Source organism: Micropterus dolomieu, linkage group LG06, assembly GCF_021292245.1.
Source record: "Micropterus dolomieu isolate WLL.071019.BEF.003 ecotype Adirondacks linkage group LG06, ASM2129224v1, whole genome shotgun sequence".
NCBI lineage: Eukaryota > Metazoa > Chordata > Actinopteri > Centrarchiformes > Centrarchidae > Micropterus > Micropterus dolomieu.
In genome coordinates, this window is record NC_060155.1 from 29,448,069 (window position 1) to 29,475,122 (window position 27,054).

The 27,054-nt window shown below is 46.9% G+C and overlaps 3 protein-coding genes across 8 annotated transcripts in view; 1 reads left to right on the forward strand and 2 right to left on the reverse strand.

Annotated features, from left to right (window-relative positions):
- rasal2 (RAS protein activator like 2) overlaps positions 1-5,776 on the reverse strand; it is an 80,337-nt gene extending 74,561 nt beyond the window's left edge. The window contains exon 1 of the mRNA XM_046052081.1: positions 5,234-5,776. Coding sequence (XP_045908037.1) covers positions 5,234-5,354 — 121 coding nt within the window. The 5' untranslated portion in view covers positions 5,355-5,776. The remainder of the gene's footprint in view (positions 1-5,233) is intronic.
- A 1,521-nt stretch (positions 5,777-7,297) lies between these two features.
- On the forward strand, positions 7,298-12,012 carry LOC123972203 (zinc finger protein 501-like). The gene is made up of 3 exons (XM_046051511.1): positions 7,298-7,331; positions 8,890-9,167; positions 10,789-12,012. The coding sequence occupies exons 2-3, from the start codon at positions 8,984-8,986 to the stop codon at positions 11,829-11,831; spliced, it is 1,227 nt and encodes a 408-aa protein (XP_045907467.1). The 5' UTR covers positions 7,298-7,331; positions 8,890-8,983; the 3' UTR covers positions 11,832-12,012.
- Positions 7,678-26,799, reverse strand: LOC123972204. Of its 6 annotated transcripts, none has more exons than XM_046051514.1 (4): positions 26,426-26,799; positions 24,265-24,379; positions 23,919-24,172; positions 7,678-8,311 (listed from the first exon to the last, which is right to left on the reverse strand). In XM_046051514.1, exons 1-3 carry the CDS (start codon positions 26,723-26,725, stop codon positions 23,946-23,948), a joined length of 642 nt encoding a protein of 213 aa, XP_045907470.1. In that variant the 5' UTR covers positions 26,726-26,799; the 3' UTR covers positions 7,678-8,311; positions 23,919-23,945. The 6 variants fall into 6 exon arrangements, with proteins under 6 accessions (XP_045907470.1, XP_045907473.1, XP_045907469.1 ...); XM_046051513.1 differs by lacking the exon at positions 7,678-8,311 and adding an exon at positions 14,029-16,026 and having other exon boundaries at positions 23,938-24,172; XM_046051517.1 differs by lacking the exons at positions 23,919-24,172; positions 24,265-24,379; positions 26,426-26,799 and adding exons at positions 16,345-16,459; positions 19,128-19,552.
- Positions 26,800-27,054: the final 255 nt, after the last annotated feature.

Genomic DNA, 27,054 nt, shown 5'->3' on the forward strand with positions numbered 1-27,054 from the left:
TTAACTACCAGCCCAGGCATATTAACTAGCAGCCCAGACATGTTAACTAGCAGCCCAGACATATTAACTAGCAGCCCAGACATATTAACTACCAGCCCAGACATATTAACTACCAGCCCAGGCATATTAACTAGCAGCCCAGACATGTTAACTAGCAGCCCAGACATATTAACTAGCAGCCCAGGCATATTAACGGCCAGCCCAGGCATATTAACGGCCAGCCCAGGCATATTAACGACCAGCCCAGGCATATTAACTACCAGCCCAGGCATATTAACTACCAGCCCAGGCATATATTAAAGACCAGGTATACATCTCATAAACCCAGATGTAACGTGCTTTAACAGCGCGGCTCTGGAGCGACTCAGACCAACTCTGAATCCAACGTCAGTAAAAACAGTAAAGATCTGCTTGTTTCACACGTGCCGCCTCAGAGGAAGCATGAACGTCAGCGTGGCTGCAGTCTGATCTTCCTGCAGGGACCTCAGGTGTGAATTGGCCTGAAGACAACAAAGCCCCGCAGTCCCCGTCCAATCTGACGTCTGAAAACCTCAGCGGGCAGCGCCGCATCCAGCCGCCGCCAGCTCAAACATCTGAAGGCTGCCGGGCTTCACGCTCAGCGTCCTGCTGCAGAACAGATGGAGGGAAAGCTTCCTGTCCTGACCTCTGACCCCTCGCAGGGGATCTGGAGCCCTTACATCGCTTTTTAAACAGTAAGAGGACATATTCTCAGGTCCCAGATTCTCACATTAACTCCAGGTTTTGGGCTTGGGCCACGACGTCTCTGCAGCAACACAATATTTCATTTAAAATGATATTTTTACACACTTTCCTTTAACAAACGTTGCACCTCCTGCAAGCCATAAATCTCGATTTAGATAAAATTTCAATGAATTGTTCAGCCCTATTAAATTACACTTTTAAAAATATACAATGCAACAATTAACTAGACTTTATTTATACACATTTTCTCTATGTTTCCAAAATCTACGTGACTTAGAGTGAGTCTGATGTTGTGTGCTGCTCCTCACCTCCCAGCAGGAAACACACTAAACTAAATAAACTGTACAGCAAAGAAAGACAGGAACTGATGAGTTTATCCTAAACCCTCCTAAAAGCCAGAAAATTCACTGATAATTAATAAACAATCTTTACAAACAACTGCCAGTACAGTTTGTGGACAAAATGTTTAAAACATTGAACTACTATAAATAAAATTCACAGTTAAATCAAACATTTGTGAGTAAACGTCCTATAATAATGTTAGTAATCCAGAGTCTAATCCACAGCCTAACATGGGATTATCACGACTGATTCAAACCTGAGGGATCACTGCAGGTGAGAGAGCACACCTGTCGAGTTGACGGCTTCATCTCTAATCCGAACGCGTCACGGTTCAGGATTAATCAGCCAGCTGATGAAATTATACAACATATGTTCTCATGTGATCCTGAGCCAACTAAGGGGGGTGGGGGGGCTTTAATAGGCTTAAGTACAGCAGCCTTTCTCTGGATAAAACACTTGGTCGATGCTTTCCATGAGCCGACACGGCGGCGGATTAAGACCTTCCCTTATGTAATTTATATGTAGCTATCGCAGTATTGTTTATATACATTCATGCCAATAAAGCTAATTTGAATTTGAAATTCATCAAGGAGGTCATTAAAGCTGCAAAAGACCACAAAATCACCTCCCGCTCAACCAAAGACAGGCCAGAGACCAACATCACTTTCACGGGACGGTGGATTCTCTTTTGATGTAGCCAGGCTAGCAGTTTCCCCCCGCTTCCAGTGTTTGTGCTAAGCTAGGCTAAACACGTCTTGGAGCCACCTCAGACTCGAGGCTTCAGATTCTCTCTGACTCTCGACAATAAGAGAGGACAACTCGCCGGATGGAAGGCAGACTGTGCCGGAAGCCCTTTTACAAGCCGAGGAACACAACATCCATTTGTGTTGCGAATTCAGGCGGCAGTAAAAATTAAAAATGTATTTTTTCTTTGTGCAGAAAAGGAACAGAAGAAGAGGGCAACGAGGACCACGGAGAGAGCTGGACTCTCACGTCATCCTCAGTGTTTCACCTTTTTGTTCTTTATCTGTTGACGCGAGACAACGACGACGGTGGGTCTGTCTGCGTGGGGGAAACCGAAGAAGAGCTGCACTTTAAACCAAACTCAAATATTTTGGAAACGTGAGAAGCCGGAGGAGGAAGAGAAACACCCGAGCCTCCAGCAAACTTCTCTTTATTACTGTACCTTTATTTGACCAAGTTAATTATTTACAGAATCACAAACTCTATCAGCAGCAGTGGTTCTAAACTAACACTAATCTGATCTCCTTACAGAAGGCGTGTGAAGCCTGTGTGGTCTGTCACTGTGTTACTTATGGTGAAAATAAATGATTCCCCTCGAGGCCCCTGGGGGCCCCTGAACCACACCTTGAGAAGTAGCTACTGCTCTATCGCAGCCGTCGTTGCCAAGGATTTGCGTCCGTACTCGGTCGGCCTTCGCGCCGCGCACTTTGTGGCCGAGACGCGATGTCCCACCTGAGACGCAGCTGCGGGCAGCTTGTCCTGCTGGTGCTTTGCAACGCTGCGATATATGTGCTGGCAAATCCAACCTTTAAATTTGATTTACTGTGTAAAGTCACAATAGATCATTACAATCTTAAGGTGCCGCTGCAGCGCATGTTGAACCACGCCGGACTTTTGCAGCAATGGAGGTAAATCTGGCGAAAGTTGCTGTGTTTGCAAGAAGAATCCAGAAATGTTTGGCATTTATTAATCAGATATAAAAATAAATAACGTTAAGACTGGATAAACCAGGTTCAACATCAGCTCTTGAAGATGAAGATCTCGTCTCTGATGATGCAGGAAGACGAACGCCATCAGCCTCTAAAAGTGTAACTGAGCGGCCTGCAGCGGCAACACGAGGCGCCCTGCGGCACACGTGTCCTCTGCGAGGCGCCTCTGAAGGCAGCGCGGCTGCAGCCATTGTTAAATCTATCTGAGGTATGCGGGCTGAGGGTGGCGGCGAGGATCTGATGCCGGAGTCCTGCCGGGTGAGATCACCGGCACAAACTGGCTGCTGACATCACCCACCAGGGGAGGGGGGAGGGAGGGAGGGAGGGAGGGGGGCAGAGCAAACATCCTGACACCGTCCAGCTTCCACGGATACCAGCGCTGCGTTCAGGGCACGTGGGAACAAACACTGCTGCACGTTTAAAACAGGCTGGGGGAAGATTTTTTTTTTATTCTTAGTGAAAAAACCTCCCGCAGGAGGCCGAGTCCGTCTTTGCATGTGGACGGTGTCCTTGAGTCTTTTTCCACGAGCTGCCCGCTGCTGCTAGAGGACGATCGTAATGATCGGGTTGCAGCTTCTCAGAGAGGATAATGGACTGAAAGAAGCGTCGCAATTTTTATACTCTTTACAGTCAAAAACTATTAATAAATGAGTCAAGAAAAAAGCTGTGGTCGACAGATTTGGGGGGTTTTTCAATGGCAGCCACCCCCCCAAAAAAAAACACGTTTTCCAAAGATAAATACGCAATTTCACATCATTTTTTACCATATCTGTTCACAAATGGTTGGAAAAACCAGAGCAACCGATAAACAAACAGCACCTGAGAAAGTTTAAGGATTGTTAACGTCTTAATTTACAGCTTTCCTCATTTATTTGTGGCGACATGAGAACCGCCTCCCTTCTGTAGCATCACCAAGCATTTTATCTGCTTATCTCAGCTCGTCCGTCCTTCCTGTTCCCAACAAGCAGTCTGAAAAATGATCAAACTAAACAATCAAGTGATAACGAAACGGATCCACAGGCGCGTTAGTTAAAGAAATAATATCTGGACTGCGTGCAGCTGATGTGGACGGCTTCGCATCGCCGGCCAAGACTCAAAATCATCAAGACCAACGCGGGAGTTCGCTCGCTTCCTGGAGCGGCGGGGAAACTCTGTCCTCTGTCAAATCAATCCAACATCACGGCTTCAGTGCGGTCAAACAAACGTGCAGCAGACAGGTGGTCAGACCTCGGCACGGCTTTATCCAAGTCATAAATAACTTGATATATTTCTGGATTTAAACGCTCACCTTTGTTCTCTTTCAGCGATTAAATGTCTTTGTTATATTTCCATGTGTTGCAACGTTTTAAAATTTGGAGATAAAAACCTCAGCTTTTCCACCACGGGGCCAACGTTTCACGACTCCGCCATGTTTGTAGTTCTTCTGTAAATCTGAGCAGTTCAGTCCAGTGAAAAACCTTCAACGGTCCACAGTTAAAAACAAAGTTTACGGCACCAAAAACAAACAAATTAACAATTAAATGACGGGGATTCGTTCTTTCTTTCTTTTTTAACTCTCGTTATTGATCCATGAAAACTTAAATTAAATTCACATCATTTCTTAATTTTTCTGAGCTAAACTTTGTCTTCAGCTTCCTCGGTTATAATCTTTCAACTTTAACTACTTATATTTACAGGAGAACTACAAAAATGGCGGTGTTGTAAAACTTCTGGCCGGCGGCGCAGGAGGTCACCTTCAGCTCAACGCGTGAAAAAGACTTTAAATCGATTCGTTTTTAACTCTTAAATTAAATGAATCGCTTTTTATTTTGAAAGAAAAAACATCTCTGATTTCAGCTTCTTGCATGTGAACAAGACGTTGGTCACTTTGGGAAACACTGATCCAAGGTTCTCCAGGATTATCTGGACCCGACGACTGATCGATTGATCGGTGATGAAACCATTAGTTAGTTTCAGCCCGTTAACGAGTCCCCCATCAAGGTAAACCTGGACGCTGAATAAGGATCCTTTAAAACCTCTGAACTTCAACATGAACCCAGAATGACTTTAATAACAACTCAGAACTAAAGGATCTGGACCCCTTAAAGAAGGTTTGTTAGGGGGTCCAGGTTCTGGTCTGTGGTCTGTAAAGAGTTAAAAGACTGAGGAGGGTCTATTTTTGGAGACCCGGGTCATGACTCTGGGTCTTAAGGGTCCAAACTCCCAAAGTGATCTTGGGAAAAACCCTGAACCCAGCTGGAGGGGGGACCTCTGACCTCTCTGGACCTGGAACAGGAGAAAGTCCCCTGTGGCCGCCATGACCTCGGCCTGTTACCTGGCTCTCCAGACGGACTCCAGACTACCTGCTGACCCCCTTTAACGAGCTTCTGTGTTCTGGAGGTCCAGTTAAGTCCCCCCCACCCCGGTGCCCCCCTGTTAGTGTAGTTTTGTCTTACCGTAAACTCGGAGCCAGCCCTGCTGCTGGGACACGGTGTCCACCAGGATCCGGTCCACCAGCGGATCCAGGAGTCCTCCGTGCAGAGAGTCCACGTCGCCTGCCAGCGAGTCCGTCTCCATATCCAGACCGGTAACAAAAACTTGTTCTCTGTAAAACAAACCCTCCAGAAGTGGACCTGGACCCGGTGGGTGTGAGAGTAAGGGTTCGGGACCCGGTAAAAGTCGGTGTGTGGTCCGTCCCGGTCCGGTTTCCGGTCTCTGACCGTCCAGCTGCTTCCAGCTAGCCGTTAGCCGAGGCGGCAGCCGCCGGCGGAGGTCCGGCAGCCCGGCTGGCTCTCCCTCATGGTTCCGCTGTCCCGGGTTAGCTTAGCGCGGGTTAAACTCCCAACAGACCGGGTACCGGGAGAAGCTGGACCCCCTCTCCGTCCTGCCCGTGAAACGTCCACCAAGAAGCGGCCGTTAAGTCCCGTGTGAGCCGCTGGAAGCGAGGCGGACTCCCGGCGTGTGTCTCCGGCGGGCTGCCCCTCACTGAGTCCCGAGCCGGGCACGAGCCCGCGACCCGCCCCGGGAGCGAGCCCGGAGACGCGAGAGCGCGCACCAACGGACTGAGCGAACACTGTGTTACCGAAGAGTCGATTAATCGATTCAAGTCAATAAGCTTTACTGGCATGAATGTTCAGGAAATTCAGACAGAAACAATAAAAAAATATATAAATAATAAACAAGAAAGTGAAAATAAATAACTAACTAACCAAAAACAGAATATGTATCTCTGCACATGTTCTTTTTTAAATGTTTCTTTTTGTCAAGTGTAACCTGGTAATAAAGCTTATTCTGATTCAACTGAATGAACAGAAAACATTTTCATAAACAGTTTAAAATAAAATGTAAACTGTGCACATCAATGTCCAGGCGAAGGACGAGCAAATTATTTTTTTTTTTTATTATGTTTGTACTTATTTACCGGCAGGGACAACACACCTTAATTTTGGTCACAGGTTTCCAAAACTTTCTGTAACAAAACATCTAAAAGCAAAAATCCTATCAGGTGGGGCTCCTCATCTAATAAGTTTAGGGGTCCTTGATGTGAAAAGGTTTGAGAAGCACTGCACTTTACTGAGGCTGAAACATCTAACTGTGATTATTTTGATCAGAGTCGTATTTCTACCAAAGAGGTTTTCTCAAGTCTGTAGAATATGATCTGTCTGCATCTGCTGATTCTGATTCGGAAACATTTAGAAACAGTTTAAATAAAAAGAAAACTCCACCAGTTCTCTGGCTCCAGGGTTTCCAGCGTGTTTTATATCCCAGTTTCTGTCACTTTGTACAAACATGATATGAACGGATGAAAACTGTCGGGCGCAGCACTTATTTCTGACGTGGTGACGCATTTTCTGTCCCGACCTGATCATAATTACTGATAAGCCTTAATTAATCTTAGGTGCATGAGATTAATTATCACGTATATAATTACACTCTGAGATACTAAGTCAACATTTTGAGAGAAGTCAGAATTATCAGAGAGTGAAAGTTTTAACGGACACACTAGATCAAAACATCAGATTATTACGTTTTAAAGTCATAGTTTTGATTTAGTATCACTTAATTCTTACTTTTATGTCATATTTTTGATCTATAAAGTCCCAGTTTAGATTTTAAATCGCTTCATGTGAACATTTATATTATATTTCTGATCTGTAAAGTCATAGTTTTGACTTCAAAACTAGCATTTGACCATTTCTTTCTTCACTTCTCTCATTTAATATCACATGTCCAGGGTCATTTGACTAGATTTATATCCGTTATTTATTTATTTATTATCCTTATTTGTTATCACTTCCTCTGCTGAGATGATTTGTTTAACTTCTCTCTGTAGTTTTCTGTTGGACTGAGGTTTGTGATCAGGTCACCTCTTCGGTATTGATGCAAATATTTCTGATGATTTAAACGGTAAATGTCTCGATGTGTTTTTCCTCCTGCAGGCAGAGAAACTCGAGCAGGACTCTGCCTCCACCTGCTGCTGTCTGCAGGTCATCACAGGACGGCAGCTGCTCCCCACTGGAGGGACGTAAAGAAAAGCATGAACTCAAATATATTGTACGTGTATGTTTTAATGAACTCTTTTATGTACTTTTTATTATTATTCTTATGTTTTAATTTTCATTGCAAAAACTAGACAGCTGCATTTTGCTTCCTAACTATTTTCACTTTTTATGCACACAATAAAACGTTTTGTCATTTTTTATGTCAATGAACCTTTAAGTACATTTATAAACATGTAAAATACACACAAACACAAAATAAATATTTAAAACATAAAACAAAATAAAAGATGCGTTTTTATATATTTTCATGCTTTTATAAACATGTGTTGTAAAGTGTAATTAACTCTTTAACTGTTTTAGTTTTGTGCTTTTTACTCTTTGCAGAGACTGAATAGTAGTTTGATCAGAAGAATCAGTTTTTAATGGCCAGGTAACATGTGCACATACATTCGGTCTTATATTTCTCTCAGAGTTCATACAAAGAACAGAGAAGCAGCAACAAGGAAACAGCGTTTCACACACCATAAACAAAAACAACAACATTTGTATACAGCAAGACAATAATGTAGAGAAGGAGAGTGCAGAGAATGGTGGTTAATTAATAAATAAATCTTTTTGTGCAGGTGTATCGTCACGTGGGTGGATTTATTTGTTGTGTGGAGCCAGTTAAAAATGGTAAACAACCATCAAATTAGCTCAGCGTGAGATCGAATTATATTTTTATAAATTGACATGGGTCTCTGTGTGAAAAGTGTAATTGTTTTGGAATTATGACAGTTTAAGTATCAGCGGGCTCCCTTAAATGTAAAGACAGAAGAACATTCTCATTCGGTCATTTTAGCTGAAACCATTTTAACAGTAAATTGACTCGATTGTGTTTGTGGTGCCCAGTAACAACACAGTAAAAACATTTCGTTAGGTTTTGCTTGGATACGTGTACAGACGTATGAACCAGTTTTGCAGCCTCAGTAACTTCTGTGTAAGAGTTTGTTCGTGGCTCCATTTCAGCTGACATCTGTGGCCCAAATGTTCCTAAAATGACACAAAAACACAAGTTTCTCTACAAATTTGAAAGAGCCGTCAAAGCATCTTTCATAAACATTTTGCTCTGTTGGTAGGGTTACTTATAAATGCTTTATCACCTTTATTAGTTATTACTGATATGATTTCTGTGATGTACTTCATGTAACACTCGGCCCCGCCCACCATAGAAACCTCAGACCAATCAAAACGTTTGAAACCCAACCGGTGTTGTAGCAACAACATAAGATCCGTAAGTGTGATTGGCTGTAAAATTTTAAAGCGCTCTGAAGCTCCAACATATTTACAATATATACAGCTACTCTATCATAAACATGACGAATACATAATAACAAACAGTAAACAGGTAGAACAGTTTAGAAGCTATATATTTAATTATTCTATATATATATATAATAGAATTAAACACAACTTTACTGTCCAGCAGAGTGAAAACATAGAAACACGTTAAACAATACAAATTTACGCATAAAACATTAAAACATAAAATACTAATATTTGCTGATTGCACCTGGATTTAATATATTTGAAAGATTTATCAAAGTAAAACTTCTGCTGTCATTGTTCAGAGCTTTTATTCTGAAGTCCTGAGAGCGGGACTTCCGGTGTGACGTGCTGACGCGCTAAGCTGCGGTGCCGTACCGGACAGGTTCCGGCTCCACGATGTCCAGCCTGCAGGTTCTGAGGTCTCTGGTCACCGAGAGGTTAACGGCGGCGGCGGAGGAGATCCTCGTGCTGGTGGAGAGGGTGCTGCTGGAGCGCGAGGAGGGGCTGGTCCTCCGGTACCGACCGGACCACGTGAAGCGGAGCCCGGACAGGGAGCCGCCGCAGAGCCGCGGAATACCAGGTCCGGTATCATAAGAGTCTGTGGTCCTGCTCCAGCTGCAGGGTCACAGAGGCTTTATCATTAAACCGTTTATTAACCAATAATAATCATATATATTATTGATTATTGATTAATCGGTTGAACGTGTTCTGTGTTAGTGTCGTACAGGATCTCTTCTGACAGCAAGAAGAGGTCATATTCAGCTTTTTGGCTTCTTCCCCGCTCTTTTATTGTGTTAAATGTCTTTGCAGACCTTTTTACACGCACAACAAAGTGAAAAAGCCCAAAGGGAGCTCCCATCTCCCACAGAAAACTCTGCTCCTGAACTGAACACAGCTGGATTGTAGTCCAGTCCATCTGCGTCACTATAGCGGTTGGCGTGGCACGTTAGAGCGCCTCCAGGCGGTCAGAGGACGTGAAGCTGCGTTACTGTGATGTGGAGACGGAGCTCGTTAAACGTGCTACAGATTAATAACTCGCCGCTCTGAAACTCTGGATCCTGTCTGGGTTCTGAAGCTGGTTCTGGTTGTTCTGCTTGTGGTTCAGGATCAGACTCGAACATGTATGAAGGCCAGGGGCGAGTTCAGCGCAGAGGAAACACAGCAAACCGCTTTTTCCCCCCCAACAGAAACGGCGGTGCCTTGAACACACCGTTGTGAACGCTTTCCTGCCTTTTTAACGTCGCTGTGTTTACAAACGTGTCGCAGCTGATTGGGTAACACCCAAGCGGGAAGCTTCCGGTCAGCGATCTGGCGCAAACGTGGAAGTCCCTTAAACCTGCATTCTGTTGAACGGCCAGCAGGGGGCGACTCTTCCGGCTCCTTTAGAAATAAACTGTTTCTACTTCTCAGCTGATTTGTTCCCTGATGAGTTTATGGTCTCAGTCGCCAGTTTCAAGTCTTCTTCATCACAGCATGGCGGCGCCCTATCAGCCAAACTCGAGTCTTCAAAACGGCAGTCCACAAACCAACGGGTGACGTCACCGTGACTACGTCCGCTTCCTATATACAGTCTATGGTAACGCCTACCTCGAAGCCAGGAGTTTCAAACGTTTTCGGATTGAACGACATGTTTCAAACGTTCCGCGGCGGGCTTCGAGGTGTGTTTTCTCCCGTGTGGTGGGCGTGTCTCAGGTGTTACCCAATCAGCTGCGACAAGTTTTTGAACACAGCGGAGTTAAAATGAAATGAAAATGCAGCGCGCTTGCGTCCACAGCGGGGTGTTCGAGGCACCACTGTTTCCGTTGAAAAAAAGGTTTTACTGGGTTTTGTCGACGCTGAACTCGCCCGTTACGTTTCATAAAAACATGTCGTTAAATCTGAAAACACTGCCGGCTTGGATCCGCCCTACTCTGCTTCTGATTGGCCAGTTGTCCTTTTCGTTGTATGTCATTAATAGTTTGGCCTGTTTTAATTTTAATATTTATTTTTCTACTGTATAACTTTGGTCAGCTCTGGTTGTTTTTAAATGTGCTTCATAAATAAAACTTGACCGAGGTACTGAGCATGTGCAGCTCCCAACAAAGATCTAATAGAAGCGAGATGCTTCACTCGGTAGCTAAAAGCGTCAAATGTTGGTAGCGCTGCCTTGAACCCCTAGACCGTACTCTGTCTCCTTATTTACAGACTCTCTCCCTCTACAGACGCTCAGCAGCTTCACGGCTTCAGTCTCCAGCAGCAGCCTCACGACGAGCACCCGGAGCTTCCTGCCATCAAGCAGGAGCAGGGGGCGGAGCAGGGGGCGGGGCCAGGGGAGGCGTGGAGCTCTCCTGAGGTTCAGGCTCCTCAGACGATGGTGCACCAGGACGCCCAAGGCTTCATCTACAGCCTGGATTGTAAGAGCGAGCAGCCTCCGGTGGACTCTGCGCCCCCTGTGGAGGCTCCCAAGGTGGAGCTGACGCACGATGACATCCTGCCGAGCACCTCCTTTGAGCCGTCTGATGCTCCTCCCCCTCAGTTCAGCCTCCCGGCAGACCCCCCTCCTGCCGCCTGCGAAGACGCCGACAGCGCTTCCTGCCGCTGTAGAGTTTGCGGCATGATGTTCAGCTACCGCGGCTCTCTGGTGAACCACGCGGAGATCCACGGCGACGACGAGCGCTGCCTCTGCGGCGTGTGCGGCGTGCCGCTGCCCGACAGGGAGAACCTGGTGGAGCACCTGCGGACGCACGTCAGGGTCCACGTCTGCCAGTTCTGCGGGAAAAGCTTCCGGGGGAAAGTGGAACTGGCGGTGCACACGCGCTGCCACACGGGCGAGAAGCCGTTCAGCTGCAGAGTCTGCGGGAAGTGCTTCAGCCGCAAGGGCAACATGGCGATCCACATGAGGACGCACACGGGCGAGAAGCCGTACCGCTGCGCCGTCTGCGGGAAGTGCTTCACAATGACCTCGTCCATGATCCGCCACGCCAGGACGCACTCCGGCGAAAAGCCCTACAGCTGCCACTGCTGCTTCAAGGGCTTCACCAACAGCTCGGACATGAAGATCCACATGAGGACGCACACCGGCGAGAAGCCCTACACCTGCCCCATCTGCGGCAAGGGCTTCGCGCTCAGCACGCCGCTCAAATACCACATGAAGCACCACACGGAGGAGCGGCCGAACTGCTGCAGCGAGTGCAGACGCTGCTTCAGCGACGTCTACACGCTGCGACGCCACATGAAGACTCACGACAAGGAGAAGGCGTCGTGACACGAAGGCCCAGAGGTTATCTGACTCTAGACAGGAAGTCCTAATATGGACAAAGGGGGTGGAGCCTGACTCACCACAGCTGAATCTGATAGGCAGACTGACAAAAGTTTTACTTTTATATTGAAACATTAAGATGAATGAAGACTTGTTTATATTAAAGATTTTCCTCCAGATGTTTCCATCTCAGCTGTCAGGCTGGATTTCTTCTTCTCTGTTCTCTTTCTTCTTCGGCTGCAGGTGAGAGAAGCGGTGCGGATTTTCTTTCCCTTCTGCGTAAAATTCAAACCAAGGCAGTCGCCCCGTTTGTAATTCAGAGGGGAGCGTCATCATCATCATTTTAGCAGCGTGACAGCAAACAAAAAGCCTCCATCACTGGCGAGCACTGCCAAATACAACCAGCAGTCAGCAGCGTTTTAAAAAGCGGCGGCTGTAACTGCTTCTATCCGGTTTGATGGATAAATTAGACTTTACTGTCCTGCTTAGTGGAAATGTGACTTCTCCAAAACATAGAAATACAACCAGCATACCAGGGTTACGATTTACTAACACCCACAATAAAGAGGACAGAATTACGTGTTCATTCTAAAATACTGCATGTTTAATTTTGGTACCTGTTATAATAATAATCATCTTTATTTGCAGAGCACTTTTCAAAAACAAGTGTAAAGACAATAATACAAGATAAAAGCAAGAAAACATTGAAAAGACTGTTCTGGGTGATTTACTGCGTAGATGACAACAGGAGCAAACAACGTATTTAAATGAGGGTTTTGTGTGTTTGAACGGTTTCCGCCACGGAGAGTCGGGAGGGAAAGCAGCCACTGCGTAAAAACCTTGGTTTGCTTCGCTCAGTGCGTCCCGAGTACGTGGAGATCGTCTGTACCTGCTTGTGCCAGCACACCTGAAAAACCAGCAGATCGCGCTTCATGCAGCCAGAAGGAACGACCGCCTACCGCCCCGTTCCCTCCCCGACACCTACGACGGGTTGCGTCTCTGTTCCGACCGGCGCCCTGTGAAGACTCGGTGATCGTTCCCTCTGGCTGGCTGGATTTTACGCAGCGCCACGCAACTTTCTAAACTCTTCCCTCTCACGGAGAAAAGAAGTCAGGTCGGAATGAAATTTGCTTTACTGCGTTGCCGCTAAAGGAAAATACAAAAAAACTATCCGTCATACAGTTCAGCGAATAAAAACAATAAAATCATTGTATTTCCATACATGGATACAGAATAATATTATCTAATATGGTTTATTTCTCATCACGGCTGTGTCTCCTCCTCCAGCAGCATCTCTGCAGCACTTGGCGGTTTGCAGCTTCCTGTCAAACGTATTAAACACAGACGCCGTTGCGCTCACGTGAAATTGTGTTTAGACTTGTTAATAAGTGTATTTGCATGTTCCCCTCCCCAAACTGCAGATCCATGAAGGCAACAGTAGTAAATGAACAGCAGACGCACGCCGTTAGTAGATTACGCGATGTCACGTTTGCACACGTCGTTACTCACGCAGACCTTTAGTGAATCTGACCCTAAAGAGTCCAACACAGACCAAGACCACGTTAGAGGTCCAGCGTGATGCAGTTAGGAGGATCTATAGGTGCTTTCAGACCTTTCATGTGGTGTGAGCCGCAGTAGGAACCTCCTCATCCGAACGCTCTCAGGACAGTTTCCCACATTCTGTTGAGCTCAGCACGCCAAGGGGAGCGAGACAAGAGCATAAGATCATTCTGATAGGTCAAAATATTACAAGCTCTTAGCTGGTGACGTGTGTGGAAACAACTCCATACTGCTGAAACGCCAGAGGGCCTAAAGTTAGCTTCTTCCACAAAGCTCAACAACAAACATGTATAAATGTAAAAATATTAAAGTCACAGGATGTACAAAACACAGAGAGGATGTGCGCAGCTACTAAATCAGGTTCCCATGTGACGGATTTACAGTGTGTGCTGTAAAACGGGGGGGCAGGTCTGGGGGTCCAGGACCTGGCTGGTGAGGCCGGCTGCAGACGGGAGGTTTTGGCCAGCGGTGGACGCAGTATTCAGATCTTTATTAAAGTAAAAGTCCCGCATTGCAAATGTTAGTGAAGTTAAAGAAAAGTACATCAGCTGTGCAGCAGGATGTTGTCTGATGATTCTTTTCACACCTTCACAAACCAACAGTCCAAACCTCAAACATTAACAACGCAGTAAAATTAGTGCAATAAAGAAAAATGACTTTATGATCAAAGTAGCTGGTCGGACAGTGAATCAGCTGATCGTGTCAGCTTGTACAAACTGTTTTATTTTATAAACATATGTAGAAATATGACTTTGTAAAGAAACTCAAGTACAAGAACTCTCTCTGAAAGTGGCGTGAAAATCAAACGCCACCTGTTTGTACTTAGCTACAGTACTTGAGTAAATGTCGGCCACGACCTTTGATGCTCGCCGTCCAGAGCACGAGGGCGATGCAGGGCCAGATGCTGGTCGATAGTGCAACACGTTTAACGCAGGTGAAGCTTCACGCAGCGGCGAGAGCCGACACACTGGATGATGAAGACGTTCTTTATTTTCATAACCACATTACACAACGCAGAGAGTAAAACAGGTTAAAGAAAATAAAGTCAGCTAAACTCTGGAGAGAGTCTCCTGTAGAAGCTTTAAAGGAGCTCACGGACTTTTCTCTCCACGCCGTGCGTGTATTTAACAGACTGAACCTTTAAACAACGTTTCTGTAGAAGTGAACTTGATGTACGACCTTCAGACGAGGAGCTGAACACTGAACATGACAGAACATTAACGGTTCGCCTGCAGCAGCTGAGGCTCTGCTGCGTCGCTCGGGGGCCCTTCAGTCGGCCCTTATGCGGCACTTGTGGACGTGTTCAAAGCCCCCGCTTCCTGTCTGTAAGGGCGTCTAAGTTTACAGCGTCTGCAAACTGTAAGCACGAGCAGCGAGTGGAACCTTTCAGCTGTTACTGTTAGGCCCCGTTCCAGGTGTTCAGAGCCTCAGGCCCCGCCCACGAGACGTTTTGCAGCTCCCGTCCAGAACGGAGAAGTTTGAAAACGCTGCCGACCCCGTTTTTAGTTTTGAAACTCTGAGTAGCGTTTTAGTGCAGCCGGGCAAAAACGGAGGACTTTAGAAACGATGACGCGGACGCTCGCGTTTGGCTCTCAAAGGTCATGCAAAGCAGAAACACGACGCTGCTGACAGAGTTTATTACAATATTTTGCACCGTGTAAACAACACTTACAGCCGACACTTCGCCGTATTTACTTTGCAACGGCTCCCGGTCAGTTTCCCGCCGCCACCGTCTCTTTGTGCTCCCGTGTTCCGTTCAGTAACGGTCCCTGCTCGTTATCGGTCCGTGAACTTTATTCTTTCACCAAATCGTCTGAAACTACAGAACAGACCGTCTGCTTCATGTTTAACGGCCACCAGATGTGAGTTTTAAGTCATTTTAATGTAGACGGAGATCGTATTGGTTTTAAAACTGTATGCGAGGTGATGATCCGTGTTTATGAAAATGACTGAACACACATCTAGTGGCCGTTCAGGTGCACTGAGCACGTGCGAGCCGGTGTAACCAGCAAGCAGGTGGTCTGTTCTGAACGCAGGAAGAGCAGCGACGCTGAAGAACCACAGCGGAGATTTCTCTGCGTGGTGGAACGGTTACTGCGGCGGCGGCGGGAAACAATGCAGAGTACAAGTGTAGAAGTGTTATTTACACAGTACGAAGTATTTTAGAACCAAAACCAAAACCGTGCCAGCAGCATCGTGTTTCCGGTTTGCATGAGCGTCACCGTTTCCTCCTGTCAGCGCGAACACGCCAAAACGGGGTCAGCAGCGTTTTCAGGCCTCAACGTTTTAGTGTGGACGGGAGGAAACGCAGCAGAAGCTCTGAGGTTTAAAGCGACGACGTGGAGTGTGGGCGGAGCCTGAACTGTTGGTTCAAAAGGTGAAGGCAGACAATAACAAACCACCTCCCCCTTCTTAAAGCCAAGAGCAGAACCCGCAGCCTGAGAAGTATTTTACCATCCTGTCCTTTGTTTTCTGCGGTTTCAGGTCTGTAAACCCGCTAACGCTGATCTGACCCGCCTCAACACTAAAAGTTTTCTATCATTAACAGTCCTGCTGGAGCAGCGGACGGCACGGCGCCTCGCTGAAGGTCGTCGTCTCTGTCCTGGAGCCGTGTGGATCACATGTCCCAGACCTCAGCGGCCTTCTTGATCAGCTGCTGACCCACGAGGGCGACAGAGTCACGTCGAGTCCTGCGGCTCCTCCTGAGCCTCCTTCGGCCCGCTCTAAAGGGGCCTCCTCCTCCTCCTGCTCCTCTTTAAGTCGACGTCTCTTCACCACCGTTGGTTGCAGGAACAGTAACGGGCTGTCCAGGGGGAAGGTGGGGGTGCAGACGCCGCGGTTTCTTCTGGGCGCCGTCGCCTGGGTGGCTTCAACACACAAAGACACGAGTGACGCCGTGAGCCGGGCTCCGGTTCAGCAGTACGAAGGGTCACACCTGGTGACGTGCGGGACTACACACCTGTACTCCGGACGGGAGCCTTCATGATCAGCTGCGTGCCGACCGATCTGGTCTCGGGGGGGTCGGTCTGGGAGGCGGCGTGTCTCACAGAAGGAAAGATTCGACAGGCGGCGTCCTGAAGAGGAAGCAGCAACACACGAAGCATCCGTTAGCACATATCTCACAGTTTAACACACGAAGTCTCCACGCTGAGGAACCTCCTCTGGGTTTATGAGGGGAGTCTGGGTACAAGACCAGAACCCGTAAACCGAGACCCGCAGACTACTTCAGTTAATCCCCTGCGTAAAACGCTGCCCGTTGAAGCCGTGAAGTCGGCCGGTGTTATTTTCATTGTTGTTATGGAGGCGCAGCGTAATAATCGTCAGCTGATCGACCAGAGGGAGGACGCCGGGAACAGAGGGGAGGAACCAGTTTAGTGACCGCTGTGAGCTGCTAAAAGGGATTTTAAGTTCAGCGTTTGATCCGTTGTTGAAGGTAAAGAGCGGAGAATAATTCTGTCAATGTCGGATCAGTAAATCTTGGAAGAACTTGAAAGATCTCCTCAGTGCTTTTAAGTTTTTTTACTCCAAAAAGTCGACAGTAAGAAGCAGAGAACAGGTGAGGAGTCACGGTGCTTTCAGACCACAAGCGAGCGTTCGGTGAGTTTACATACGAAGACGATACAAAGACGCGTTGAGCTGCGATTTCTTGTCGGGCGGCGCAAAGAAATTGGCGTGACGCTGAGTCGCGATAGCCTATCAGTGTTGAGATTGTCCGTACGTCACCGGCAGCTTCAGAGCGTTGTGCGGAGTCTGCAGGCCGGCTGAGAGCTGCTAAACTTGGGGGAGAGGAGCAGGGAGCAGCGCTGCAGCTTTCGGACAAATAAACCCCCGTGGTCGGACTGGACTTTGCTCGCAGCTACGCCGTTTGCTCGAGGGAGGAGCTCACAGTTAACTGCTTTTATTAGATTAGCTTTTTACTCTAGTTTTGGGGATTACAACGTTGATTTATCTTCACTGGAGCTTCTCAGCAGCTAGATTCTGTGCACATCTGGTTCCAGTGTTGTTGTTAGTGTCGTTTGGCACGACTTCATATTTATATTAAAACCAGACCAAACTGGACGTTACTTGGAGAAAAGAAAGCGAGTGTTGAACTACCTGGTCAGTTAAGAAAACATGCGTCTGTAACTTTATTCCAGCTGTCGTTGCACTTTACTGTGAACAGGTTAGCGTAGCGTAGCCCCGATCGAACCAAACTCCATTCAGAAAACAAACCTTTTAGAAGTTGTTGTCCTGCTGACAGACCTGACTAAGCATGAATTCATATGTTTAACAAATCTGCATCATGTTGTCGTTATTTCGGCATCAGTTTGATCCGTTTAATCACAGCTAAATGTTTACTTTGGGTTCATACAGCTGTAGTAACGGCGAGTTGTGTTTATTCACGTTATCGCGTCGTGTGTGAACACTTGCAGCGGATGTGCTCACGCCAGGAAAGCGTCGCGAGGCGAAACTTCGCGTTTGGTCTGAAAGCAGTTAAACACGTCACTGAAGTACACTAAAGACTGAAGAAGCAAACAGACAACATCCGAGCAGCAACTGATCGGTGACAAGTGATGTGACCTGCAGATAAAATGTTTTCGTTCTTCGTTCTCCAGCTACAGAGTTCTGCATTTGACTGCGGCCGGTGTGACAGTTTAAGCGGTGGCTAGATTAACAGGTGTGTCGCAGGCGTGGCTCCAGGATCCACTGACTGCAAACCAGGAAAAACTGGTTACTGGGACTAAAGACAACAATGAAGGTTAGTAGTCACTGATTGACAGTGTGAAAGTTCGCTGTGCCAGACGAGCGACACCAGACGCCGTCGACGCGTGCGTGCTTCTCTGGACGTGCGACGACGTGACGTGATCTGCTTCCCCCCCCTCAGACCGAGTGAATCCGGCTCCGTGGAGGTGTTTGAAATACAATCGTTTCCTCATGTAACGCGATCCTCTCATGTTTTATTTGCTTACTGTAATCTGTTACCAATCAGGAGCACTTTTAGTGCCACGTACAATTAATTAGCTTTGGTGATCAGGTGCTACACGCTGACTAACTAAAAGTAGAAATATAGAAATATGGAACAGAAAATGTTCTATAAGAACATTAAAAAGAATAGAGAAAAATAATAATAATACAACTATTTGCAGAGAAAGAACAACGTGGCAGATATTTACATGTGCAGTATAAAGACCCTGTAGTGGACTCAGACCCTGTAGTGGGACTCAGACCCTGTAGTGGACTCGGACCCACCCTGTAGTGGGACTCGGACCCACCCTGTAGTGGAGCTCGGACCCACCCTGTAGTGGAGCTCAGACCCTGTAGTGCACTCAGACCCTGGTGCACCATTCTCATCTGATTTCAGTTTCTGCACCTCTGCTTGTTCTGTGTCAGATACAGCTGTTGGATCACAGTTCTAGACTCTTATGGACGTAAGAACACGTGTAAAGCCACCGTGGCACGAACCGGACCGCCGACGTGGAACATTTGGACGGTTTGTTGACGTTTTGGAGCTAACAATGTTAGCCCAGAAGCATTTACATCTACACGACGACACATGACGTAGATAAACAAAAGTTATCGGAACGCGCTTCCTGGTTTAGCGGTCGACGGATCCTGAAGCCGCGCCTGCGCGACATCTGGGACCGTCACCGGTTAATCCGGCCACCGCTTAAACCGTAACAGCTACAAGGTTAGCCGCGTTGTTAGCTACCTAGCCGAGTTACACCGCCGTGTTTATTTTAAATATAATGCAGGCGTACTTACAGGCTGCGGCTGCGGATCTCCGGGCCCGAACAGAGTCGGAGTCGCATCGTCTTTAAGGACTAAACGTTGCGCAAATCCCGAGTTATACTGCTGCCGGTTGAGGAAGCAGTCCTCCCTGAAGTGATTGGAGCACAGCAACAGGTTGGGGCTGTAGTCCTGAGGAACGGTGTTGAAAATGAACTTTATCCACTGATTCTTCAGGGACTCGTCCTTCGGAAGGCGGTGCATGGACGGCTGCCCCTCGCAGTGCAGCACGCAGCGCCTCCTCGACATGGCGATCCCGCTCCGACCAGCTCGGTCAGAGGGCGCGAGCTCTATGACGCGCGTCTCCCTTTCATCTCTGTGTCGTCACCTGCGCTCGTCACGGAGATCAGAGGGAAACGGCTGGACCGCTCGGGCACCGGGACATTTCCCCACTTCCTGCTGTAAAAACTAGGACCCTGAAGGCGGATTTTCTTCACGTGAAATCTGAAGCCCGACTTCACGAGTAGCAGCTGAATGACGTCACAGAACAATGTCTGTGAATGGTAAACCATAAACTAAAAGGCAACAAAAAGTGTATTTGCATGTATTTAAATTATAATAATACATACGGTCATATAGTAAAACCTGATCTGCATGTACACTGATGGAGGAACATGTTAGGCTTATTAGGCAGCTGGCTACATTCACATTTACTCATTTAGCTGACGCCTTTATCTAAAGCGACTTACAATTGCTGTACATGTCAGAGGTCACACGCCTCTGGAGCAACGAGGGGTTGATGGGCCACAGCGGGGAGTTGAACCAAACCAACGGCATGCGTCTTATGCATTGCGCCATCATCACAGTAAAGAACCTCAAAGTCTTCTTCTCTGCATAAAAGTTATTGTTAAAAATGCCAAAACATTAGGAAGTGTGACCTACAACGTTGACTGACTTGAGGGTCACCAACTGATGCAGGGAACTAGTAATCTAGAGGATATTTATGTCAGCTGTTGCAGTTAAACTGCCATCCTTTTAATAAACACCTACAGCACTGCTGAGGGTGCAGCTGTGTGCACACTTTATCACGGTCAGCCATGCTTTTCGTTCACTTTCGGCGTCGTGCGCCGCCGCGCACCTGGAACGCGTTGAGGTCGGAAGTTTCAACTGGGAAATATCCCAGTGGCATAAGTATTACATGAAGAGGTTTAAAAATGACATCGATCCTAAATGTACTTTCTGTGAGACTCAGGTAGAAACACAATAATAATAATCTTTATTTATAGAGCACTTTTCAAAAAACAGTTACAAAGTGCTTTAACAAGTGTAAAAACAATAAAACAAAAACAATTACATGCTAAAAACAAGAACAAATAAGACTAGAATACACGTTTAAAATAAATATATTAAATATATTTAAAAAAATAAAATAAAAATAGAATCATAAGATCGGCAAAGGCTCTCCTATAAAAGTATGTTTTAAGAAGGGACTTAAAAGAGTTCACTGACTCAGCCGACCTGATTTCTGAGGATCTCAAGGTACGTGCTGGTGCGTATGGGACTAAAAGGTCAGAAATACAACAAGGCGAGAGGCCATGAAGAGCTTTAAAAGTGATCAATAGAATTTTAAAAAAGTCTATTCTAAAACACACCATATATTATTACATCTGTTCTGGCACGGTACTTTTGTAAAACAATTTTGGCGGGATGTATGTACATTTATTAACCATTATATATATCCAGGTTTCAGCTTGTTCTGAGGGGGGTGTAGCCAAGTCTGTGGTCTGGTCGCTGCCACGGACTCTGTTCCTTGTCACACATTAGAAAAAGGTCAGTTTCAAGTTTTTATACAGTCTATGGTTCCAAAGTAAAGTCTAAAGAGATCTTAGATCATTTAAATTATCTCAACTGGCAGATGATACAATTTTCTTTTTGTCTAATAGAGAGGAGTGAATCAAAGCAATTACATGTGTTGAGTTTTCTACTGTATCAGGCTTAAGAATGAACTTGAACAAATCTGTTCATTAGGCCACTTCAGGAATGTGAACAGAAGTTAATGGTTTCTAGTGAAGAACCCAGTTACATATCTGGCTGTGATAAGAATGAAAAACTCACTGGAAATGCCTACTGAAATATACAAAGAATTAGATAAGATCTTATTTAATTTCATTTGGAGGAACAAATATCATTATTTAGGGAAAGATGCAACATCAAAAATGGAGGTCTGGAAGTTTTAAAACCTTAAATAATACTTTCAAAAGTTAAATGGCTAATTAAGTTGATAAGAAAGACACAAACATTTGTAACACCTTCTTACGGAAGTCCTAAACGGCCAACGGCAGCGCCCACCGTCTTTAGCGCCCCTAGTGGCAGCGCCCACCGTCTTTAGCGCCCCGTGTGGCCGCGCCCACCGTCTTTAGCGCCCCGTGTGGCCGCGCCCACCGTCTTTAGCGCCCCGTGTGGCAGCGCCCACCGTCTTTAGCGCCCCGTGTGGCCGCGCCCACCGTCTTTAGCGCCCCGTGTGGCCGCGCCCACCGTCTTTAGCGCCCCGTGTGGCAGCGCCCACCGTCTTTAGCGCCCCGTGTGGCAGCGCCCACCGTCTTTAGCGCCCCGTGTGGCAGCGCCCACCGTCTTTAGCGCCCCGTGTGGCAGCGCCCACCGTCTTTAGCGCCCCTAGTGGCAGCGCCCACTGTCTTTAGCGCCCCTAGTGGCAGCGCCCAGTCCACAGAATTGGCTACAACCCCTGCTGCGTTAATGCAGCATTCAGACCAAACGCAAATTTAATCCACGCAACGCTCTCCTCGCGGGGGTTTTATCGCTGGACAACCACTGAGTGTTCACACAACGTGATAACGCGAATAAAATCAAACTGATGCTGAAATAACTACAATATGATGTTTTCTGAACTCAGCAGGGAGTTCAACCTCCTCGCTTTCTTTTCTCCAATTAATGTCCAGTTTTTATATAAATATGAAGTCGTAGTCCAGCAGAGATAACGACGCTGACAACAACACTGGAGCGTCATGAGACTTTCATGCTTGGCCATCGCGTCGCTGGCACCGCACCATTAGAGCTCCATTAAACCTGGAGTTTTACTGATAAGAAGTATTAAAGATAAACAGATCATCAGTTAAATTGTAAATTTAGTTATACGTTACAACAAAAAAGCTCCCCCGACTCGCCCCCCTCGCATTGCCTCGCCGCTCTACGCATCTTTGCATCGACTTTGTATGTAGACGCACCGCCCCCGACGCTCACTTCGCTTTTGGTCTGAAAGCACCATAAAATTAAGAGACACATTAAAAGACTCGGCATAAGCGGTCGTTCCGCCTCGCTTTAAAGAACTTCTCTTTAAAGTGTTCCAAACATTGTTCTAAATTAACTTCATAAAAGCGATGAAACAAAAACTCATTCATGACATAAAATGAGCTCAAATAGTGGCTGAAAGACTGAATCTCAACATGTTCGGTCTCTGAGACAGACTTTAAGACACTAACCTAAATAAACAGCCTACGTTCATATTAGTATTTCTGTATCCCTACCAAACTGCTCAATATTCAGCCTCACATAAGAAAAATGAAACCCGTTTATTTTAACGGCTGCGACAGGCTGCTGTGAGAAACGGACTGAGAGCAAATAAAAAATATTATTGGTCGTTCCACCCACAAGGTTTTAGCTTCTGTGAGAAAAGGTCGCGGTTTGTGTTTAGCTGCACCCGGCTCTCTGTGGGGGCGGGGTTTATGCAAATATTACAGAGTGACGTAGATCAGAAACGGGACGAACGTGCTGGACGTGCATGTTTTCAGGCGCCTGCTGACCACGAGGACAGCCACCAAGTACATTTCCTTTATTACGCTCACATAGGCCTGCTTTTACTTACTGAACTTTATATTAAAGGCACAGAACACTAATTTCATTCAAACTACTGCAGCGACACGTGAGCGAGCTTCCCGCCTCCAGAGCGCGTGTTCACTCACTCAGACTTCACTCGGCTGAAAAGTTGGCAGCCAGCGACGTTAAAGTGGCGGTGGATATTTTAGCAGCAGTCAACACGCAGGGTGCGGACGTTGGTTCGGGTTGCGCGACAGGCTGCGTCATTAACAAGCCGGACCGGCGGGTGGAAAAATACGGAAAACAGACGAGTTCTGTGTCTTTTGGCGCACTGCTGATGGGGGTCGGGGCAAGCCGGTGTGTTTACCTGAGGTGGAGCCACTCGTGTGATTAAGAACGTTTTAAATAATAATAACGTTGGTGGTGATTAAAACCTGCCGTCACACGGCGGGGTTTACAACCACGGTGTCAACGTCACGATGTCTGTCGGCTAGAGGTGTAACGGAACACAACAATCTCGGTTCAGTACGTGCCTCGGCTTTGAAGTCACGGTTCGGTTTATTTTCGGTGCAGCGAGGGAAACAAAATGCAAACATTAAATTGCTGCTGGTTTATTATGAACTTTTGTAAACATCCAAATTAGTTTACAACTTTCAAATTACACGTAATAAATACATTGTAACTGTAACAACTGTATCAGCCCAGCCCTCCTGTCGACATGAAAACACATAACACGCTATCAAGCGGTGCCAAGAGCACGCCAAACCACGGGGCAGCGATATGACCCTAACCTTAAAGCCACGTCGGCCAATCAGAGCCTAATAAACTTGTAAACGAAGCAGGCAGTGGCGTGCGCTCTGACGCCGACTGTCTACTCGACAACGCTGCAACCGGAGCTTCCAAAAATCTGCATCCTGGCAGGAGTTTTCAGAAACGTCAGTGACCTCATGCTGCGTTTCTGTGGCCGCGTGGAAAGAGTCACGGTTTTAAAAATACCCGTGTTCGTGTAGACGGCCTTCTTGATCAGCTGCTGACCCACGAGGGCGACAGAGTCACGTCGAGTCCTGCGGCTCCTCCTGAGCCTCCTTCGGCCCGCTCTAAAGGGGCCTCCTCCTCCTCCTCCTCCTCCTGCTCCTCTTTAAGTCGACGTCTCTTCACCACCGTTGGTTGCAGGAACAGTAACGGGCTGTCCAGGGGGAAGGTGGGGGTGCAGACGCCGCGGTCTCTGCTGGGCGCCGTCGCCTGGGTGGCTTCAACACACAAAGACACGAGTGACGCCGTGAGCCGGGCTCCGGTTCAGCAGTACGAAGGGTCACACCTGGTGACGTGCGGGACTACACACCTGTACTCCGGACGGGAGCCTTCATGATCAGCTGCGTGCCGACCGATCTGGTCTCGGGGGGGTCGGTCTGGGAGGCGACGTGTCTCACAGAAGGAAAGATTCGACAGGCGGCGTCCTGAAGAGGAAGCAAGCGACAAAACAAGATCACCAGCAGCAGGATAAATCGACTTAGAGCAGCATCGTCGGGTGTAACTTCCTGATTAACCCGCACTACCAAAGGTGGACAGGTGTTACCCGAGGTCTGTTGCCATGGCAATTTACGCCACATCTCTAAACTGCTCCGAGCAGGTTTTGTTCGTGCTTAACTCGAGGTTACTCTGCGCGTGGACTACACACCACAAGGGGGTTCCTCAAGGCTCAGTACTCGGGCCCATATTGTTTTCTATTTATATAAACAATCTTTGTGAAAATCTATTGGATGCCATGTATCACTTTTATGCTGATGACTCGATTATTTACTGCATCATCTACTGCACAAGCCCTTTAATCTTCAGCAGTCTGCTTTCAATATTGTTCAGAGCCGTTTAAAACAGCTTAAGTTGGTCTTAAATGCAGAAAAGTCCAAAGCAATGGTTTTCTCAAACTCAAGACAACTTCCAGTCACTTCTTCAAGCATCTCAACTTTTGAAGGAAATTAAATTGAGTTAGTTAACAGTTATAAATACTGTGACATAACAGAAATCATATTGGCAACCTCTGGTTTCTAAGCTCGAGATAAAGCTTGGCTTTCTCTACAGATCAAAATCATGCTCATCCATCCGTGCTAGAAAAAAAAACCCGGTGACGGCCGCTTTAGTTCCCACATTAGATTATGGTGATCTGACATATATGAGCGCCTACAGAAATTGGATGTTGTGTATCATTGTGTTTTTTCCCCTGGCTGTAATTGACACATCATTGGACCCTAAAGCTCAACGGCCCTCTCTCTGTGCAAGAAGGTGCTTCATCTATGAGGCACTTCTTGGACTAGCTCCTATCTGAGTATCTTTTTAACCGGTACTCAAGGCCGTTATGGTTTACGTTCAGAGGACGTCCTACACTTGTTGGTCCCCCGTGTCCGAACAGAACTCGGTAAAAAAGCCTTCATGTTGCTGCAGCTTCTGCTTGGAACCTTCTTCAGAACTCGTTGAAACTGAGCGCCTTTATTTCTTATAGAGCGTTTGTTTCAACTGTGAAGGATCTGGAGCAGGTGAACATCGGTCAGTGTTGCTGTTTATAAAGTTGCATTCTGCCTTATTCAACACAGGGGCTTGTGTTATTTATGTGTACTTGATGTCTTTTATGTGTTGGAAACTGTTCTTTATGTTCTTTAATGCTGCGTCTTGGCCAGCTCTCTCTTGATAAAGACATTTTAATCTCACTGAGACTCACCTGGTTAAATAAATAAAGGTAGTTTCTTAGATGCAGCCCATCTGTAGGCTCTAACTGTTTTCCCAAACCAGGGAGCCAGGGTGAAGATTAATAACCGAGAAAACAAAATCCTAGATGAAAGTGTGAAATTTACAAGAAGAAAAATCAGAAATTCCCTGAAATTAAAGTTGTTGTTGTTCTCTGCGGTGCAGGACAGTGACTGTGGGCTGAAGTCAGGAGTGTTTCCTCGCTGCTGAATCTGATGGCAAAGCTTAATATATATATATACACTGTATTTCCAGTGCGTGCATAATGCACATGGCACACTGTGTGTGATGTTGCAGCCTTGCAGAGTGAAGTTTCTCTCATAAATGTGTGACTATAATGTCACAGAATATTCAGGCTTTTTTTACTTGTAGATTAATCTCGGAAATTAAGTTCTGTCTCGGATTATTGGTCCTCATGTGCAGCTGGACCTTTACATCTTCACCATATTACACATAAAACACATGATAGAGATTTAAACTCCAACAAGCCTCCCCGGCTCTGTCCGCCGCCTCTTTACCTTCCGTGGGAGGCGGAACCACGTCCTGTTGGGCTGTTCTGGTTCCGTGATGAGCTTAGCATGATGCTAGCATTAGCATCATGTTCCGGTGTTACGGATCGGGATCCAAACCCGGATTCTCTGCCCCCCCCTGAATGTTTACAGTTTTATCGGACTCAGTGACGCGTTTGGGGGATTAAAATAAAAGCCAAACAAACGTTAGCTCTCAGCGCTACATGCTAAGTTAGCAGGCTAATGCTAACTCACATAAAGCAGACTTACAGCCGGTTCCGGTCCTGAATCCTCTCCGGGTCGGCCCAGGGTGGGGACCGAGCCGTCCTTCAGGACCAGCCGCTGACAGAACCCGGCGTCGAACTGGGGCCGGTTCACGAAGCAGTCCTCGGTGAAGTGCAGGGAGCACAGGAAGAGGTTCGGCAGGTGACCCTGCGGGATCCTGGAGAAGATGAACCTGAGCCACTGCTTCTTCAGCGCGTCCTCCTTCGGCAGGTTGTACAGCGGGAACTTACCTTTACCTTTGCACCGGAAGTAGCAGCGTCTCCTGGACATGGCGGTTTAGCTTCTGCGAGAAACGGTTCGGGTTTAGACCCAGAACCTGGAGCTGCTCTCTGTGGGGGCGGGGTTTATGCAAATATGACAGAGTGACGTAGATCAGAAACGGGAGGAACGTGCTGGACCGCAAACATCAAACATCACGTGGTCTCCTGGAGAAACACCTGATAAAACCTGTTTTCAGGCGCGCGCTGACCACCGAGGACCTACACATTAAAAGGTACCTGTACTTTACATGCAGCCTTCTACTTCTGCTCCATCTCAGAGGGACATGTTGTACTTTTTACTTTCTGAATGAAGTTTAGGTTGAGCTGGCAGCACAGAGG